General features: G+C 40.2%; 1 protein-coding gene across 1 annotated transcript in view; it reads left to right on the top strand.

Annotated features, from left to right (window-relative positions):
- The window catches only part of LOC141145574 (granzyme A-like), a 187,329-nt gene extending 167,095 nt beyond the window's left edge, over nucleotides 1–20,234 (top strand). The window contains 4 exon segments of the mRNA XM_073632416.1: nucleotides 470–623; nucleotides 12,808–12,952; nucleotides 15,454–15,714; nucleotides 17,787–20,234. Of these exon segments, the coding sequence (XP_073488517.1) occupies nucleotides 470–623; nucleotides 12,808–12,952; nucleotides 15,454–15,714; nucleotides 17,787–17,942 (716 nt within the window). The 3' untranslated portion in view covers nucleotides 17,943–20,234.
- The last annotated feature ends 1,374 nt before the right edge of the window (nucleotides 20,235–21,608 follow it).

Below are 21,608 nucleotides of genomic sequence, written 5' to 3' on the forward strand. Positions count from 1 at the left end.
CAGGGGTGAACTGTTCCCAAACCCCAGTTTCTTGGGCCCCATACACAGCTGGTATTATATGGGCACTAGCTCCACCCATGACATCACTACAGGAGGGACAAAACTTAAGGGGGCACTAGATCTGCTAACAGACTCACTTCTGTAAGCTATAGGAGAGCAATTTGTGGAGTCAGGGGAGATGCTATGGATCACGAGGTGTACAGCCAATTTCACAACCAAGGTGTATTATGAGCAGGGACCGGTAATTATTTGCAAGTGTCTCATCTCAAAAGAGCTCCGGCTCTCGTGGGCTGTTTGCGCATCCCTATTAAAAACCATCAAAATCCAAAATAATATTCAAGCTTACACACAAGAACAAAGGCCATAATAAAAGTAGGAATGTCATACAAACTCCATGGAGATAGGGGTCTGTTGCTAATAATATTCTATTCCTTTCTTTTGGATACAATTACATTTTATTATTATATAGGTGCAAATATAAAAATTATCAATGGAGATGATGTCACCCCCCATTCCAGACCTTACATAGCCCTAATAGAGACTCTGAAGGAAAAGAAAAAAACAATATGTGCTGGAAGTTTAATCGGGCCTGACTGGGTGTTGACCGCAGCTCACTGTAAACTGTAAGTACACATGTTTATTATTTAATTTTATCATTGCTTAATGTAATGCTTCATAAACATTTTGCTATTAAAGTGGACCTTGCCCATAAAGAACCAGATCTGCTTAATACATCAGTGGTCTCTCCCCTATGGTAAAAAAAAAAAAAAAAAAACTCTGGGGAATAATGTAAATTTACTCACTGGCTTCTGCCCACGTTGCCCAAGCAAAGGTACAGTATCTGCACAATCTTTCCTGCAAGATCCCAGGGAATGCTGAGTATTCCCCATCTCACAAGAAGATGCTTTTGAATTGTGCTGGAGTATCTCCCTGTGAAATTTGGAATACGCAGCACCCCCCAGGATCTTAACAGAACGCTTGGGGGTGAGGTAAGTATAATTACTCATTTTTCTTGGCGCTTTTTTTGTTTATTCAGCATTATTTATTATAGGATGGAAGACCCTGATATATTAAGTTAATCCTGAATGTTAGTGCAAGACCCACTTTAACGAACATTAAAGTAGATGTAAACCCAAAGTCAATGACTTTTACATAGCTAAAGCACTGAGTTTCATTAACACGTGCTATATTTTTTTTAATAAAATGCACCTACAATGCCTGGTGTGCTGGGATAGTATCTCTAATGCCCCATACACACGGTCGGATTTTCCGATGGAAAATGTCCGATCGGAGCGTGTTGTCAGAAATTCCGACCGTGTGTGGGCTCCATCGGACATTTTCCATCGGATTTTCCGACACACAAAGTTGGAGAACAGGAGATAAAATTTTCCGACAACAAAATCCGTTGTCGAAAATTCCGATCGTGTGTACACAAATCCGACGGACAAAGTACCACGCATGCTCAGAATAAATAAAGAGATGAAAGCTATTGGCCACTGTCCCGTTTATAGTCCTGACGTACGTGTTTTACGTCACCGCATTTTACGTCACCGCGTTTAGAACAATCGGATTTTCTGACAACTTTGTGTGACCGTGTGTATGCAAGACAAGTTTGAGCCAACATCCGTCGGAAAAAATCCTAGGATTTTGTTGTCGGAATGTCCGAACAAAGTCCGACCGCGTGTACGCCCTATTAGTGTGGGCAGTTTTCCTTTTTAGTAAAAAAACAAGTTTAAGAACAAAATTAAAAACTAGAAGCCTAGGTCCAGAAGATGAACCAACAAACCAGAAAATATTGGAGGATGTTCCCTAGCCATTATTAACATGAGATCTAAACCCAGCTAGTAGTTGTATGACTAATCTATAGTTCATTTTATACGCTATAAAAAATGGAATTACAATACTATAGCACCCTATGTTGCTCTTATCAGTGAAATGCAACTGTTTCATGTTAAGTTCTAGATACACTGTGTTATAATATAGACAGTCAGTGTTCTGTATAGACATGTGTGTTTCATTTTGTAACATATGTAGACTAGATTTTCGGAGATTCCGATGTCTTCAAATCTCCTAATGAACATAATAACGAATGTAAATGAATCCGAAAAAAGTTATAACGAAATTAATGAATGCATTTCTTACATTCGTTTCATTCAGATGACGTCACATGATTCAATAGTAGTTCAGGCCCATTTGGAAATGAATTACATTTTCAAATTTGTTTGATAATTTGGATTTGAGTAAATTTGTGGCGTGTACATGTCTAATGTTTTGGTGGAAGAAACCAAAAGCTCCTAACTAAATAGCAGTAAAGTTCAGTTTTGCCAGAAAGAGGCTGATTTGTTAAAACCAGTTAAAAAATAGTAAAAGCAAAAATAAAGTATTCACTATTATATTAGGTGTGACAATTTAAAGGATATGTTCACATTTTTAAAAACTAAAAATAAATGCACATCTTTTTTGCAGGTAAAAAATGTTCATTTATTATTTCCTCTTACAGTATTAGGAGCCTGTAAAGCATTGCACCTGCGATTAGCAGTCAGTGCAAGCCACGTACCAGTGCCACGTGTGTGCGTTGCGCTGTTGGTGGAAAATAAGTGACAGGAATCTGGAGCAGAAGATTAACATAAAATTTTGCAAAAAAGCATGAGTGAAACTTTAGCTCTGTTGCAACTGGCTTATGGTGAACATTCCATGAAGAAATCAAATGTTTTTGAATGACATAGGCAGTTTAAAATGGTTCTGAAGGCAGAAGGTTTTTTTTAAGATAAAAAATTTTCTGTGTGCACCAGCTCCCGCTACCCCCCCCTAGTACTTACCTAAGCCCCATCTCGATCCAGTTGCACGAGAACTTTGGCTGCCCGGGACTCTCCCTCCTAACTGGCTGGCGCCATTGGCTCCTGCTGCTGTCAAAGTCAATGAGCCAATGAGGAGAGAGAAGGGGTGGAGCACTCTGAATGGACACACAGAGCAACAGCTCGGTTTGGGTGCCTCCACAGCAAGCTGATTGCTGTGGGGGCACTCAGCAGGAAGGAGGGCCAGTAGCGCCAGCGAGGGACCCGAGAAGAGGAGCATCTGGGCTGCTCTGTGCGAAACCACAGCACAGAGCAGGTAATTATGACATGTTTGTTATTTTGAAACAAAAAAAAAACAAGACTTTAATATCACTTTAAGGATGGGAGAGGAAGATGTCCACTATGACACAAGAATTGGGCAGCCAAAGACTCAATGGACGGGTGTAAATGTGGAAAATGAAAAGGTTACGGGAATCTGTTTGGAGGAAAAGACCGGACAAGTGGATTCTCCACCTCGACAATCCTCTTGCACATGATGCAGTAAGTGTTCGCGAGTTAGTGGCCCAGAAATTCATTCCAAAACTTGCCCAACCACCTTATTCCCATGCCTTGACACTCTGTAACTTTTGACTGTTTCCAAAATTTAAAAATGCCTTAAAAGAACACAAATTTGATGACATTCCAGCCATCCAGTGCACCACAATAAAAATACTGCTCAGCGCTCGAAAACAAATTCCAGAAATATTTCCAGTAGTGGCACAGTGGTCTAGAAAAGTGCGTCGCTTCACAAGGGGACTACTTTGAAGATGACAATAGCCGCTAGTGTACAGTTTTTTTTTTTTTTTACAGTCTATTCTGGGAATTAAATTGTCACACCTTGTAGACCAAAAAGGGAAGTCCAAGTGGTTTGTGTTGATAGCAACTCAATTTCTGTATTCACCACTACCTCACAGTTAGCAGTATCATTTTTTGACCTGCTGCACGCACTCCTTTAGTTGGCCATTGAGCTGTCAATCTTAGGGACCTGATTTTTAAGCTTTAGTGAATGAATGTTCCTTATTTGGTTATTTATAGACTTAGTGGTCTGTTTATAAAGGATTTGTTGGCAAATCACCAGTGAGTTTGTAATAACAATTTGCCCATCTGACCACATTCATCTGGGAGAAAAAAAGGGGGAACACCCAGTGCTAGTGTCCGGGTAAGGGGTTACTCTAGCAGCACTAATTGAGTGTTAATTATCAAAAATTACCAACTGAATTGCCAAAAATTAAATGAATAACTTTATTAAATACTTTAAAACAGCATTAAACATGTTAGGCAACAGGTTCATTGAAGTAAAAAATAGGTTAGTTATACTGGGTTCCGCTGGGACCCTGTTACTACGTATGTCATCGAATAATATGTCAGACAGGGCGAGCAATTGTTAATAATTACATTAGACCAAAACAAAAACAACAAAAACAAAAACAAAAAACATACAACGTGGAACAACGTCCGGACGCTTTTAGGATCTTGCTACGTATTAGCTGGTACGAAGGAAATGGTATAAATGTTTGGTGATATTATTTGGTTTGATTACCGCAATATCAATTATCAAATAGAGGCCAAAAGGGTACCGGTAAGTGAACGAGAAAGATCCTAGGGAGGTATGCGGGGAAGGGATGATGGGGGGGAGGGTGGGGTGGTGCTATCCGTGCTGATTTGTATGTACCTGTTCTGGGCTGCAGGTTCTGGTAAGGACACATATGATGGTAACCTGCCTTATAAAAAGGTGTCAGAAGAATTGAGGATATTAATAAGCAGGATGTTGTTGGTGGATAATTATCCACATGAATAGTTCCAATTAAAGTCACTGATAATAACTGTGATTAACTAAATATGAAGTGTATACTTGAATAAGTAAAATTTTTTTATGGAACTTTACCAGTCCTTGCACCGATTGTCCTCCAGGTCCTGATCTAGATTGATCGTAAGACTCCCATCTTCATTGGCAGAGGATGTGATATTGTGTGCAGCTTCTAATCCAGTATAAGTAGCTGGAGGGACAGCGGGACTTGAAATAGTGCACCGCAAGCTCGTCCTCTCGATCAGATCGTTGCTGCAAATGCCACCCGATAAGCAGAGTCACCCAACTTCAAAGATTCACCTGAAGGGATTGGATCCACGAGCTAGCTAGTGTTAGCATACATCTCCGTCTGCCTCCTCGTTATCTCCCGTATTCAGAGTGTAGCGTCCGTGACGTGTCGGCATTGATGACGTCAACGCGTTTCGCTATTGGCTGTAGCGTAGCTTCATTTCGGACGAAAAGACATTCATCTGGCCTGCTAATATCTACATTAAAAAGGAGAATCTGAACAAGGCAAACATAGACAGCTCTCAAATGTCACTTTTACAGTAAAATTGTGGTTTTACACAGTTTATGCACTAGGAGGGTCAATATAATCATTCTTTATAACATGACTTCTTCATACATAATCAAAACAGTACGACAGTTATGGGGACAAATATCACTGTTGTAAGTTGGCAGCCAGCCTGCAGCCCTGTCATGCTGATACCGGTACACATTTCCTTTAAGTTGGGGTCCCCAAAAAATGGGGATACCTATCTTAAAGCAATGATGCTTATGTGCAAGCTGCATGCCCCCAACAGGTGACAAGTAGGTGATTGCTACTTTTTAGAGTAATTTTATTATTGCTTATTTTACTAATACTTAACTTCCAGGTTCCAGTTTTGGAATCCTAAGAAATGGAACACAGTTTCTGTTACCTAATATCATGTCTTATAATATCATGTAGAAAAGTTTTGCTCTGCTAGCTGTGTGCCTAATATTACCTCCTGATTGATTAATTGCCAGATTCAACCCACACCCAACACAGTATAAAAACAAGACCTTCTTTACGGGGGGAACACATACAGGGGGCTGCACATACAGGGGGTTCTTCCAAAGAAGTGGGGTTCTTTAAATAAGTGGCACTTCCGCTCTTGCACTTCAGCAATTTGCACAAAGCAAACCACAGCAAACAGCAGTTGACCTCATTTCCAAATGATCTCAACTTCCTCTCTGAAACATGCACTCTTTACCTCTCCTTTTCACAAATGCAGCCTCTCTACTCAAACTCTCTTTTCTTCACCCCTCTTCTCCACCCCACAATCTGTACATATCACCCTCACTTCTCCCCTCTCCCTATTACTGCACTCATCACCTCTTTCTAATTCTAAGCCCACTTGCTAACAAACCCCCCAGGATACTGAAGCATGTCCCCCTCATACAAATCGTATTCTCATATTACCTCCCTTACTTTTCTGATTCTCCTAACCGCTGGAGATATTTCCCCAAACCCTGGGCCTCCCTTATTTAACTGTACGCAACACACCCATCACCATCACCCTAAACCCTCTGGCAGTAGTCGTAATCTACGCAATTTTGTCTCCATTCCACTTCTTCCCAACGCCAGCCTCCCTCTCTCCTGCGCCCTCTGAAACACTCGCTCTGTCTGCAACAAACTCACCGCTGTTCATGACCTCCTTGTCACTAATTCCTTTAATCTACTTACTCTCACCTGGCTCCACGAATCTGACACCCCTTCTCCTGCTTCCCTCTCCCAGGGTGGCCTTCACTGGACTCACTCCCCTAGGCCTAATGGACGCAAGGGAGGTGGAGTGGGATTCCTCCTATCCCCCCAATGCACCTTCCAGGTTATTCACTCCCCTCCCTCTCTTTCCCTCTCATCATTTGAAGCTCACTGTATACGTCTATTCTCTCCAACTTCCCTAAGAACTGCTATGATCTACCGGCCCACCTGGACCATTATCGACTTTCCTTCCTTTTTTGCCTGGCTACCCTCCTTTTCTCTTCTGAAATTCCCACAATCCTTCTCAGTGATTTCAACATCCCTGCTAATACAAACACTCCTGCTACTTCTAAACTTCTTAGTCTAACCTCTTCATTTGACCTAAAGCAATGGGTACAGGCTTCTACTCGCTCTGATGGCAACACCCTTGACCTTGTATTCTCCTACCTATGAGCTCCATGCAACTTCTCAAACAATCCTTTTCCTCTCTCCGACCATCACCTTATTAGTTTCTCTCTCTCCCTGTCTTCCACCACCTTTCCCTCCAGCCTAACCATCACCCGTAGAAACTTTCGCAACTTCAACTCTTCTCTCCTCTATTCTGCTACTGACCACCTCTTTGACAAAATCTCTCCCCTGTCCTGCCCCAACCAAGCCACTTCCATCTACAATAAACTTCCATCTACAATAAATCCCTGTCCTTCACCCTGGACAAGCTCACTACACGCAGAATCAGGCCTCGACCCCTACAACCCTGGCAAACAGATGACACTAAAATTCTAAAATTATCTTGAGTGTCGTGGCACAAGTCTCTCAAAGACTTCAACCAATACAAATCTGCCCTCCAAAAATACTATTCTTTCCTCCACACTGCCAAACAGACCTATTTTACAACTCTTATTAACATCTTCTCATCCAGTCCCCGTAAACTTTTCTCTACCTTCAACTCTCTACTTTGTCCTCCACAGCCTCCACCCACTGACTCACTCGCTGCCCAGGAGATTGCTAATCACTTCAAAAACAAGATTAATACAATCCGTGATGAAATCTCCACTCTACAGGTATCTCCCCCAGTTAAGACCCCATATCAACAGGTAACATTGACACTCCCCTTATGCAAATCTGCTACTACAGATGAAGTTGCTAAACTCCTTTCTAACGCCCACCTAACCACCTGCTCCCTGGACCCTATTCCCTCTCAAACACTACGGTCGCCCTCTGACTCTATCCTACACTCTCTAACCCACATCTTCAATCTCTCCCTCACCTCTGGCATTTTCCCCAATGCTCTAAAACATGCACTGGTCACCCCCATACTTAAAAAGCCATCTTTGGACCCTACCAACCTTAACAACCTACGCCCTATCTCCTTGCTCCCCTTTTCCTCTAAACTCCTTGAACGCCTGGTTTACAACCAACTGAGTGACCACCTTATTAAAAACAACCTTCTTGATCCCCTTCAATTTGGATTTCGTCCTCAACACTCCACATAAACTGCTCTTTTAAAACTCATAAATTACCTACTAACTGCAAAAACCAACGGACACTATTCTGTACTCCTACTTCTGGACCTTTCAGCTTTGATACGGTTGACCACCCCCTCCTCCTCAAAAAACTTTACTCCCTTGGTCTCCATGACTGTGCTCTTCAGTGGCTCTCATCCTACCTATCCCACAGCACCTTCAGTGTCACTTAAAATTTTACTTCCTCGACTACTCCCCCAAGGTTCTGTTCTTGGACCACTTTTATTTTCAATCTACACCTCTTCCCTGGGTCAGCTGATAGCCTCTCACGGCTTTCAATATCATTTCTATGCTGACGACACACAAATCTATCTCTCTACCCCTCAACTCACTCCATCAGTCTCCTCGCACATCACTAACTTACTAACAGACATATCTGTATGGATGTCACACCACTTCCTCAAACTCAACTTGTCCAAAATCGAGCTTATAATATTTCCTCCCCCACGTGCCTCTTCCCCTGACTTATCTGTCAAGAGCAATGGCACAACCATCCACCCATCCCCTCATGTCAGCGTGCTAGGTGTTAGCCTGGACTCTGGACTCTCCTTTCGACCCCACATCCAATCACTTTCCAAAGCTTGCCGCCTCAACCTCCGCAACATCTCCAAACTACGTCCCTTTCTAACCAAGGAAACCACAAAGCTCCTGATTCACTCCTTGGTTATCTCTCTCCTTGACTACTGCAACTCCCTCCTCATTGGCTTACCTTTAAATAGACTATCCCCCCTTTCAGTCCATCATGAATACTGCTGCCAGACTCATCCACCTTACAAACCGCACAGTGTTTGCTACCCCTCTCTGCCAATCCCTCCATTGGCTGCCACTTGCCCAATGAATTAAATTCAAAATACTAACATTAGGTTACAAAGCCATCCACAACTCTGCCCCCAGCTACATCACTAGCCTAGCCTCAAAATACCAACCTAATCGCCCTCGTCGTTCCTCTCAAGACCTCCTGCTCTCTAGCTCCCTCATCACCTCCTCCTATATCTGCCTCCAGGATTTCTCCTGAGCCTCGCCCACCATTCTGGAATTCGCTACCCCAATTTGTCAGACTGTCTCCAAATTTATCCACTTTTAGGCGATCCCTGAAAACTTTCCTCTTCAGAGAAGCCTATCCTGCCTCCATCTAACAACTGCACTATTTTCTCCATTAGCTCATCCCCCACAGCACAGCTATTACCCTTTTGTATAACTTGACCCTCCCTCCTAGATTGTAAGCTCTAATGTGCAGGGCCCTCTGATTCCCCCCTGTATTGAATTGTATTGTAATTGTACTGTCTGCCCTAATGTTGTAAAGCGCTGTGTAAACTGTCGGCGCTATATAATTCCTAAATAATAATAATAATTATAATAATGTCTTCAGCCCCTCTTTTGGTGTTGTTTTAGTGCAGTGGTTCTCAACTCCTGCCCTCAGGACCCACTAACAGGCCAGGTTTGCAAGATAACTGAAATACATCACAGGTGATGTCATTTGCTGCTCAGTGATTGTGGTATTCTAGTTTGCATCTCCCCAAGGTGATACTTGAAATCTGGCCTGTTAGTGGGTCCTGAGGACAGGAGTTGAGAACCACTGTTTTAGTAGGATGTTGATTCTCCAGTAGCTCATCTCAACTTTCCTGCTAATGTAAGGTGTATGGCATCATCATTTCTTTACTGATATCCATGTTTCTTTTATCTTTTGCGTGAAATGGTTCCATTCCTAGATCAAAAAAGCAGAACCCTTTTACACGGACATTACATTTGTCTGTTTTTCATCCTTCCGTTTACAGATGAAACACGGACATCAAAGCATCTCTATAGGAAAAAAGAATGTAAGCTGATGATCATCCATTTACATCTGTTTACATCCACTTTCATCAACATCCACTTTTTGGAATGGATCAAAGTCCTATTTTTCTTCCGTTAAAAAAACGGATCAGACGAAAAATGGATGTAAATGGACAAATGCACCATTTTGCATGAAAAAATGGCTCCAGGACTCAAGTGGTTAAGGACTGTAGCAGTCAGATGTAGAGTGCCTTGGAAAAGTATTCATACTCCTTGAAATTTTCCACATTTTGTCATGTTACAACCAAAAATGTAAATGTATTTTAGTGGGATTTTATGTGATAGACCAACACAGAGTGGCATATAATTGTGAAGTAGAAGGAAAATGATAAATGGTTTTCAATTTTTTTTTTACAAATAAATATCTGAAAAGTGTGGCGTGCATTTGTATTCAGAACCCTTTACTCTGATACCCCTAACTAAAATATAGTGGAACCAATTGCCTTCAAAAGTCACCTAGTTAGTAAATAGACTCTACCTGTGTATAATTTAATCTCAGTATGAATACAGCTGTTCTGTGAAGCCCTCAGAGGTTTGTTAGAGAACCTTAGTGAACAAACAACATCATGAAGGCCAAGGAACACACCAGACAGGTCAGGAATAAAGTTGTGGAGAAGTTTAAAGCAGGGATAGGTTATCAAAAAATATCCCAAGCTTTGAACCTCTCACAGAGCATTGTTCAACCCATGATCTTAAAATGGAAAGAGTATGGCACAACTGCAAACCTACCAAGACATGACTCACCACCTAAACTGACAGAGAAAGAAAAGCATTAACCAGAGAGGTAGCCAAGAGGCCCATGGTAACTCTGAAGGAGCTGCAGAGATCCACAGCTCAGGTGGGAGAATCTGTCCACAGGACAACTATTAGTCGTGCACTCCACAAATCTGGCCTTTATGGAAGAGTGGCAAGAAGAAAGCCATTGTTGAAAGAAAGCCATAGGAAATCCCATTTGCAGTTTGTGAGAAGCCATGTGGGGGACCCAGTAAACATGTGGAAGAAGGTGCTCTGGTCAGATGGGACCAAAATTTAACTTTTTGGCCTAAAAGCAAAATACTATGTGTGGCAGAAAACTAACACTGCACATCACCCTGAACACACCATCCCCACCGTGAAGCATGGTGGTGGCAGCATCATGTTGTGGGGATGCTCTTCAGCAGGGGGAAGCTTTTCAGAATTGATGGGAAGATTAACAGGGCAATCTTATAAGAAAACCAGTTAGACTGGGGCGGAGGTTCACCTTCCAGCAGAACAACGACCGTAAACATAAAGTCAGAGCTACAATGGAATGGTTTAGATCAAAGCATATTCATGTGTTAAAAGGCCCAGTCAAAGTCCAGAAAGCTGGTAGAGACAGCCCCAAAAAAGACTTGCAGCTGTAATTGCAGTGAAAGGTGGTTCTATAAAGTATTATAAAGGGGAGCTGAATACAAATGCACGCTACACTTTTCAGATATTTGTAAAAACTTTTGAAAACCATTTATCATTTTCCTTCCACTTCACAATTATGTGCCACTTTGTGTTGGTCTATCACATAAAATCCCAATAAAATACATTTATGTTTTTGGTTGTAACATGACAAAATGTGGAAAATTTCAAGGGGTGTGAATACTTTTTCAAAGCACTGTAAAAACGGATGAAAAATGAATGACAAACTGATGAAAAACGAATGTAAACTTCATCTGTTTTTTCTTTGAAAAAATATGACTGAACTGATGAAAGGGACAGTCCACATGTGTGAAAGGGGCCTAATGGTCCTTTCACACGGGCGTTCTGTTAAGTTAATTTGTTGTACATCAGTTTTACATCAGATTTTACATATCCTAAAGCCAATTTCTAATGCAAAAAATGACCATTTGTCAGTTTTATGTCCACTTGTCATCCGATCCATTTTTTTTAACAGAAGAAAAATAGGGCTTTGATCTGTTTCAGAAAAACGGCTGACGAAAGCGGATGTAAATGGATAAACATCAGTTTACATCCGTTTTTCCATAGAGATACATTGATGTCCGTTTTTTCTCCTTCAACGGAAGGTCGAAAAACAGACAAACGTAATGCCTGTGTAAAAGGAGACAGGGGAGGGTTATAACTCCTGTCATTTTTTTTTGCCATCTATGTCCCATTGGTGAGATTCCCCTTCACTTCTTGTCTCATAGCATAAACAGAAAGTGAGAGGAAATACCTCCAAAGTGAGTGAAACCCAGGGTGTCAACAGGGTCACTAGAACTAGTGTCCCCATTGAAGATTTCTCCTCTATTACTGTTTAAAATCAACCTAAAATTTGTGATTGTCTTTTACTTTCACTTTTGATCATAACGGTAAGCAGGGCAAATAGAGAGGGTGAATCTCCCTAATTGGGGCACAGACATCAATAAAAACTGATAGGTGTTCTAATACCTCTTCACTCTATCCAAAAGTAAAAAAAAATAAAAAGATTGTCTTTTGTTATACTTTAAGTTCGCTTAGGGGCTGAGATCTTAAAGGTGGATGTGTTTGGATCAAGGCTTTCATAATGGTTGACTGCCAACCCCTCCCAGATAGGATTCTTTACCCCCGATTTCATAAATTATTTTTAGCCAGATATTTTCAGTAAATGAGGAAAACTGTTAAATGTTTATCATTAGGAAAAAAAAAAAGCAACGGGGCTAAATTCCAAGAAAGATCATCTTTATTTAATACAGTTAAGAGTCACTCTTACTTACAATATATAGCCCTTACCGAAAAGGAGCTGCTGATGTTTGGGTTACAGTGTTAGCAACACACTAGGGAATACCACACTCTCTGACCTCTGACACATCAAGGCTGATGAGGTCCAAATTCTACGTTGGAGCGCTATAAACAGAGCAAATTCTCCTCAGTAGAAAATCTTTGGGTCCCAGAAAGTGGTAGTACTCCCCTTTTTGGCAGGAATTCAACAAAGATTGTGGTCAAAGGCCACAAAGATTCTTCCCTTCACTAAGGTGTCCAGAATTAGGAACTAGTGGGAAGTATAATGTACAATGTAGACTATACAAATGTACAAAATTGAAATGGGTTTCAGGTTTAATGTTGCTTTAAACTTTTCATTTCTATCATATTCCATAGGATAGCAAAAAAAACTACAGTAACTCTTGGTGCTCATTCAAGGACACAAAATGAATCAGAGAAGCAGAAGATGAAAGTTATCAGACTCTTTCCATACGGGTTATATAACCGCACAGTAAAACAAAATGATATTCAACTTTTGAAGGTAGGAATTGCACATAGAGTACCTATTCTGTACCCCTTATGTAAATTTGTATCTAGTATGATTGCATAAGTTCATAAAATATGCATGGTTTCTTATAGTAACAGCCTAAGGTTGAAGGAAGAATGGTGTCTTCCTAAAATATTGTCTCCTCACTTACAAGCAAATATATAATCTGATATCAATTATTTAGCAGAGATGCTTGAAAACACCCTGATTTAAGCACACAGAGGTATTTTGAGATCAGATTGAGTATACTTTGCTTTGTAAGTTTCAATTCAAAGTTTAAATACCACTACAGCCCTACATTTATCAAAGATGCTTGACAAACTCATGATTGATGCAAACGATAACCAAACCAAACCAAACCAAACTCCTTAAAAAAAGAGTCAGCTATGGAAGCTTTGCCAGCAAAGGGAGATAGAGTAAAAAGGACCAGTCACCAGGCATTTGCCTACCTGCAGCTTTCCCTTTTACCATGCCTCTGCAATGTGTCTCAGATTGGAGGTGGTCATCTTTGTAGAGGCAGCAATGATTTTCCTCAAGTAAGAGCCTCCAGCAAGAAGAATAGTAAACAGCACTGCAGGGCTCTAATCTCCTGAGACAAGCAGTCATAGGCAGCAGAGCCATAGATATAACATTGCACATATACATCTATGGTTTTCTGGGCACAGAAGTGCACTGCTAATTTCCAAGAGTTCCAGTCAAAAGGTAACATTTTCAGGGTGATGCTTAGACATAATTAACATTTCTTAATATTCCATATAACATAGCAAACCTTCACCCTTTGAGTTCAGGTCCACTTTATTGGGCTATCAACCACAGTGGCATGCGCTGATGAATTCATGGACAGGAAGAACATTCCAGAAGTGTCCTGTTCAAAAGCCTTGGAAATCAATATTTTTTCCAGTGCTGTTAAGCCGCTAAAAGACTGGTCAGCTCCTTCTTTTTTTGGGTGTCAGAGCAAAGTGAGTTGCCTTGCATAGGTGATTAATGGCCTCAACATTGCCTTGAAACATAACTGGTCCGGGAGGAGGACCTGGGACGAACTTTAGAAGACACGGACTGGTCTAACATATGGCTCACATCTAAGTCATCTTCACCCAACATCTTAGCACTGGAGACAAATTATAAAGTCCTAACTCGCTGGTACCTTGTACCCGCTAGAGTGGCAAAATATTCACCTAATACCTCAGCTCTTTGTTTTCGAGGATGCCCAGAAATAGGCACATATTTACACATATGGTGGACGTGCCCAGTAATCCAAACCTTCTGGAAGGAAGTCTTCGTGATTGCATCTAAAATATTTAAAAAAATAATACAACCAGATCCATATTTAACTTTACTTAATCTAAAACCGGAATGGTTAACACTCTCTCAATTCAAACTTATGATCCAACTAATAACGGTTGCAAAACAAACAGTGGCCAAGGCATGGAAATCTCCTACATTGGTACTAGCAGAAACAATTCACAGAATGAATAATACAATGTCCCATGCTAAGATGGTAGCCATCGATCAAAATCAAATTCCAAAATTTGAAAAACTTTGGCATCCTTGGATAAAACAACAGTTCCTGTCAAACTTCAATGACTCTGTCCTGTTGCCATGGTAACAGATTAAATGACTTACAGAGACACCCATTCTAAGGCTTCAAAGAGAACTAAAAAGAATAATAAACTGACGAGCGGGACAACCTTGTGGACCATACCTCTACCTTTCAACCCTTTTTCTTCTTTTTCTTTCCTTTTCTCCACCTTACGATTAAAGCTCATTATCAGAATTTATTTGACCTATATACACTCTACTTGTAAACAATATGTATAGTAGGTATAAATCATTTAAATACCTACAAAAGTAACTAAGGAAATGATATATATCTTTAATTTAGGTTTACGTAAACCCAATGTTTAATATTTGAAATTTCATTATATTTACCTATAGAAACCCTACTGTAAAACAATGAGCTTACTTTATAGATCCTTGTAAACTTACTTTATGTATCTTTATAACATTGTATACTCAATAAACTTCTTTTGACAAGGAAACATAACTGGTCCAAAAAAAATACAATCAATGGTAAGCTCTGAGCTCTTTAATTTGTGCTCTCACACAGCTGGTGGGCAAGGGTTCCGAATGGCAGTATCTTTCTTATCAGCAGCAGAGGTGAAAAGTGTATATAGCCACTCAGACAACTGATCCGTGTATCCTGATGGTGATGAGTGGCACACATTGGTTATAAGTGGGGACGTTCCTCTAAAAAGAGTGCATTACACAGGGGCTTGGTAAAACTTTTCTTTGTACCATGTTCACTGCATATAAAAGCTAATGTTGCTATCTATGCGTATTTTACATGCCATCAGCAGCAATTTGTAGTATGAAGAAAATTTTGAGACATAAGGCAGCTGGGTGTATATTTGCATTCAGCAGATATACTGTATAAGAGCTAAGTAAACTTTTCTAAATGTGTAACAAATGTGTGTTTATGATTTATGTCCTTCCAGTTATCTAAAAAGGCAAAACTTGGGGATGCTGTCAACATCATTCCATTACCAGAGACATTTGAAGACATTCCAGAAGGCACAGTATGCAGGATAGCTGGATGGGGAAGAACTGAATCAGGCAAACTTTCAGACACACTAAAAGAAGCCCATGTTGCAATCCTAAATAGAAAAAAATGCATTAAATACTGGAGACAGAAATATGTAATTACAGCAGATATGATTTGCACTAATGTGGGTTCTGACAGACAAGATACTTGCAAGGTAAGATTAACTTCCTTTTTTTTGTATTCTCGCAAACCACTTTTCCTCCAGTGCAAGAGGGCAAGAACATTTCTTTAGCCACTTCTCCTCTGGATCAATGTGCATTTTTGTCTTTAAAATTACTTAAGATCCCTAGAACAAGATATATTTTCTGAATACAGAGGCCCTGCGGAATAAAAAGATGGTAGTTACAATTTATATTTGCACAACTGTTTATCAAATCTATATTTTCAGAAAAAATCACACTAAAATTAATATTAGTGCACACAAACACAATTTTATCCACAGTTTTTGTACAAAATGAAAGATGAGGTTATGTAGAGCAAATCGATACTAGATATGTTCAGCCCCAGTGGCGGCCACTTGTAAGGGGCGCCCCTACCCTAATCCATGCATCCGGCCCCTAACCTCCATGCAGAGAGCTCGACGTATGGATTTCTATGTGTTTTTTTTTTTTTAAAAGCACATGATCAGAGCCTGAGGCACTAATTGGCTTCAAAAAGAGTGGGCTCGGGGCGCAGAGCCCACCCTCCTGTGTGACATTAGCAAATTAATATTTGCTAATGTCTTCCTTCTTCTCCTCCTGGCCAATCAGGAAGCAGATTCTGAGACCCGATTGGCAGAGAGTCCTAAGACCCGATTGGCAGCAGCCGCCGGGACTCAGGAAGAGATACAGGGGGAAGCCGCTACCTGAATGGGGTAAGTACGGAGTTGGCAGGCGACGAGTAAAAAAAATACTGCATTTATAATGTGTATAACTTTCCTACGGACTAAATAATATACACTGATTTGGGTTATTTTCATCAAAGAAATGTAGCGGAATACATTTTGCATGACTGCAAGGCAACTAGCATTTCCAAATGGAGGTAAGCAATGGCAACCTTCATATTTTTTTCAGTACAGGTTTCTTTTAATTGTTGTTGTGATTGGGGGGAAATATTTATAAAGCAACAGTGAACAAAAGGCATTTTACCTCCCTGGACTTCACTTTAATCATGGGTTTTGAGGCCATTTATCAAACAGCAAAGCAAAGACCAATATAATGATTTTTCAGCAATGTCCATCAATAGATACATAAATAAAGTTAATTGAAAAATCCATGTTATTTATTAATCGAGCCCAAGGGGAGATTCCACACTACCATCCAAACCTCTAGCTACAATAGTAATTAATGATTGATCTAATATTGAGTAACTTTTGTTCAGGGGTCCATTCATAACAGATGCCTTCACTTTTTTTCAGTGGCTAAAAGTTAGAGAGTGCAGAGTCTGGGGCTGTGCTCTCTTTTTTAGTTAAAAGTGAGCAATATTACTGAATACAACGTAGCCCACTAGTAGGGGTCCAAAACAGCTTCTTTCCTGTTTAGTGTCTTTATAAAAAAAAATAAATGTTTAAATTATATAGCAAAGAAAAAACTGATGTTAAACAGTGGTAAGTACAGTATAAGCATAACAGCAGAGACACGTGACAGGGGGCTCATTTTAAATTTGTTAAGTGTCTATGAACCAGTGAAGAAGAGCACAATTTTTGCTTTAAAAAAGCAGATATGACTGCTACACAAGTCATTTTGTTCTTAAATATATTCAAATAATCATTTTCATTCCTATGTACAGCCATAATCATTTTACAAATTTGTAAAAACATTCTAATTCACTTCCTCAAAATATGGTAACCTGGTGGTGTGATTATCTTAATTCTTTCCCCAGAACTTTGCAGTTAGCTGAGAAAAATATGAGTTAGTCATTACTACGCTTCTTCTGAAAATGCTGGCTTGGTGGTTGTCATGCTGAGTTTCTTCAGTGCTTTCTTAATCATTGATTAATCAAATATGCAGATCAGTCTTCACGGAAACATTTTAATTTCCATCACTATTTCACCCAATTTGGTCAATGTGAAGTAACTAAAATGGAGCTTTAATTAAAAAAAAAAATGTAATGTTGTATTTAACCTGCTGATACATATGGCCTTCAGTGAGAAATATTTCGATGACAAACCCACTCTACATACCAATTTTACCTTATTATGTTTTGTTCCAAGATTATTGCTTAATATTTGATCTTTATTCCACACAGGGAGATTCGGGAAGTCCTCTTATCTGTGATGACATTTTCCGAGGAGTGAATTCTTTTGGATATATGCCATGTGGAACCCCAGACACCTCCAATGTATTTACTCAACTTACCCAGAAATACGTCCTGTGGATTAATAAGATAATTAATAACAATTAAATTGATAGCTGAGGCAAAGAAAATGAGTGAAAAGTTGACATCTTGCCCATGAAAACCAGTCAGATGCTTATATTTCCATTTAGTCTAGAACACAACTGCTGACTAGTTAGTTACTCAAGATCCATGTGGGGTTTTTTTCTGCTACTTTCCACAGAGGAGCCCCCAGGGTTGCCAGCCATTTATATTAACAGACAGCCCATTATTATAAAGCTTAGAAACTCTAGTCAGTGAAAGTCTCTGTGCGTTTTTGCTCCACAGTAAAAATAGATAAATAAGTAATAAAATGGTAGTTCCACTTTTCTAGCACATACATTTTTACAGACATCTGACAGCTCCCTATAAAGCAAAGAGAACAGGGGGGGTTGTGACCCCACCCTCTGACTCTTATTGGGTAACAAAAGCATTGACAGTGTTTATATTATTCTCAACCTGAGCAAAGTTATCCCGCTATTTGTGCTCTCCCCCCTTGCGTTAGTGTAAATACTTTTTTCTAGCCTGACTACAAATGTAGGAATTTTTGCTGAATGATATAAACTGCTATTCCACTGTGATATGTCCTTATGACTACACACACACATAATCTGCTGTATTAACAAAATACTCTTGAAACGCTTACTCCCTAAGGGGCCTCTGATGTTTGGGCTCCCCTGTTCATGGTGATAACAAACCACTAGGCAAGAGCACTCTCTCTCTCCACCAACTCTCCACATGTTCCTCTGTCCCCGCAGCATAGGCTTTTTAACCCTCCTTTCCCTTCCAGCACTGCCCAGCCTCTGGCACTTGTGGTCCCATGCAGTCTCACTTTGATCATAGTAGGCTTCTAGGGAACTAAAATTCCCAATGGTCTCTGTACCCACGGCTCCCATCTCCAATCTGGCTCTCCTTCTGCTCTGTCTGTGGCTGCAGCCAATTACATTGTACCTTTCACCATGCAGTCTAGTGATGAGTTGGAATTCGCTAGCAGCCAGCAGTAAGTCATTTTTTACCTTCTCTCTTCCCCGGCTCTCCACTTATGCCCCGTACACATGATCGGACATTGATTGGACATTTCGACAACAAAATCCATGGATTTTTTCCGACGGATGTTGGCTCAAACTTGTCTTGCATACACACGGTCACACAAAGTTGGTTGGAAATTGCGAAAGTCAGGAACGCGGTGACGTACAACACATACAACGAGACGAGAACAATGAAGTTCAATAGCCAGTGCGGCTCTTCTGCTTGATTTCAAACTTGCGTGGAACTTTGTGCGTTAGAACTGTGTACACAGGATTGGAATTTATGTGAACGGATTTTGTTGTCGGAAAATTTGAGATCCAGATCTCAAATTTTGTGCGACGGAAATTCCGATGGAAAATGTCCGATAGAGCCTACACACGGTCGGAATTTCCGACAAGAGGCTCCTATCGAACATTTTCCGTTGGAAAATCCCACCGTGTGTACGGGGAATTAGTCTTACTATGGCTGGGAAAAGAGAGAAGACAGCTTCTGTGTCCTGTTATGGGCATGGTAATAGGGAGGCATGTTTCTGCAAAAATCTCACTATTTTATCAAGTCTGTTATGCTTTAACGTAATGTGTTAAGACATGCCAGTTTTGCCATGCTAAGTTTTAACAATGTCTCCCTGCCCCCAAGTCACAGTGCCAAGGCCTAGTGATTAGCTGCTAAGGCACCGAGCATTGCATAATTAGAGGAAGGTGACAAAGCCTCCATCTTCCCCATAACTTTGGAGGTTTCTTTTTACCCAGGATGAACATGAAAAAGTGAAGTTACGCCTGGTACACACATGTGGGCATTCGGCCCATGTATACGGCAGCCTCTCCAATAGAAGCTGGTCCACAGACCAGCTTTTATCAAATGGGGATGCTGGAAAACCAGGGGGCATTCCCCCGTACCCCGCACACAATATCTCAGCGGTGAGATCGCTGTACTAACATCACTTATGCCCACTGGGTTGAATGAAAAAAAAACCTTCCTGTGTGTACCAAACATTGGATTCTAATCTTCAAAATTGTTCAGGGTCAGTGATGCGGACAGTATTGAAGATATTTAACCAACAGTGATGGAATTAAAAGCTTGCATTAATACTTGATGCTTTAGCCATTTTTGTTTCCCTTTAGGACACATATTATAGTAGTTATTGCTTTGTAAACTATTAAGTACATTTTGTAAGTGCTATGAAAAATATATTTTTTATTATATCTTTATAATCCTGTTTCTATACTGTTTGATCCTTATACTGTGTTATTGTCTGATTCTCTCTTTGCTGTGAATTAAAGGACAGCTATACTCAAACAGAGCAAAAAGTTTGATTTTGTTAAAGTGCTACTAACAAGTATGTAGATAAAAGTCCTAACGTCTATTTAGAAAACTTGATGTTTTAATACCTTAAGTTAGACCTCCTGATAAAATGTTTTCCTTCGTTTTGGATACAGCAGGGGAGGGCTGGATCCTCTGAGTTTTTATAGCTCTCTGTGTCCCCACTGGGAAAGTTTCCCTTGCACTATGTGCTGAAGCGCTACAACATAAACTGAGAAGGAATTTTCCCAAAGTATAGAAAAGTGAAATGTTATATTTCCCTTTCACAATATTCTTCTTTAATATTGTCTGCATACCTATTATAAATTTCTAGATAACAAAGGATCCTGCGAGCCACCAATAACCAGTTGCTAAAATTATAGTAAATAAATAAATGACAGGGAAGCTGCTAGCTTTAAACACGTCACCTTTTTAGTTATTCAGTACATATTCATTGATTATTTAAGGAATTTTTATATAATAGTCGTGTATGCTTTTTGATCTCTACACTTATAGAGTGTGTATCACACTAATTACAGGTAGCGCAGCGTATATATTTTATCTATTTATCCTTGCACGATTTATGCGACATGTTTAACGCTAGCAGCTTCCCTGTCATTTATTTATATATTATTATTTTAGCATCTGGTTATAGGCGGCTTGCAGGATCCTTTATTATCTAGTTGACACCCATCCCATATACCTGCTGGTAGCCCCATGGATCCATTTGCTTTTTTTGAGAATAGGGAATTGAATCTAGAGGATTTATTCTCTGAATCAACAAATAAGGACAATGATATTACTCATTGGTTTAGGAAGTTGGAACACAATATGGATAAAAAGAGAAATATCTGGTGGGATTTATCCACGATGGAAAAATACCTAAAAGACAATATGGTACCCAGAAAACTTATATGGGATGTACCCATCAATGATGGACTAACAGGAGAGGATGATATCGAGGAATGGTACACATTTTATAATGGTAAGGGTAGGGAGGTCATGGAGTTCTTAATAAAAAGAAAACAACGTAAAATGAAATTTATAGAAAGTCAGATCAAGGAAATTCGTGATAAGATTGAACCTTTTAAAGATTTAAATGAATATGCCAAACATATGGGGGAACTTCATAAGAACATGCAGAAGAAGGATGTGGAGAATAAAAACGTGTCGGCTGTCACACACACAGCGTGACAAACGTGGTACTGATGCGCAAAGGGGCACCCGCCTGATCCTCCAAGACACAGGGGAAGGAGGGGGAGGGGCCGCTGAGCGCATCGCAGCTCCTGCGATGAAGAAGAACCACAGCGACACCCAAGCACCAAACCATCCACACAAACATAAGACTGACCGGACGGGAAGAATGTG

The sequence above is a fragment of the Aquarana catesbeiana genome, linkage group LG01 (genome assembly GCF_042186555.1).
Source record: "Aquarana catesbeiana isolate 2022-GZ linkage group LG01, ASM4218655v1, whole genome shotgun sequence".
Taxonomy (NCBI): domain Eukaryota; kingdom Metazoa; phylum Chordata; class Amphibia; order Anura; family Ranidae; genus Aquarana; species Aquarana catesbeiana.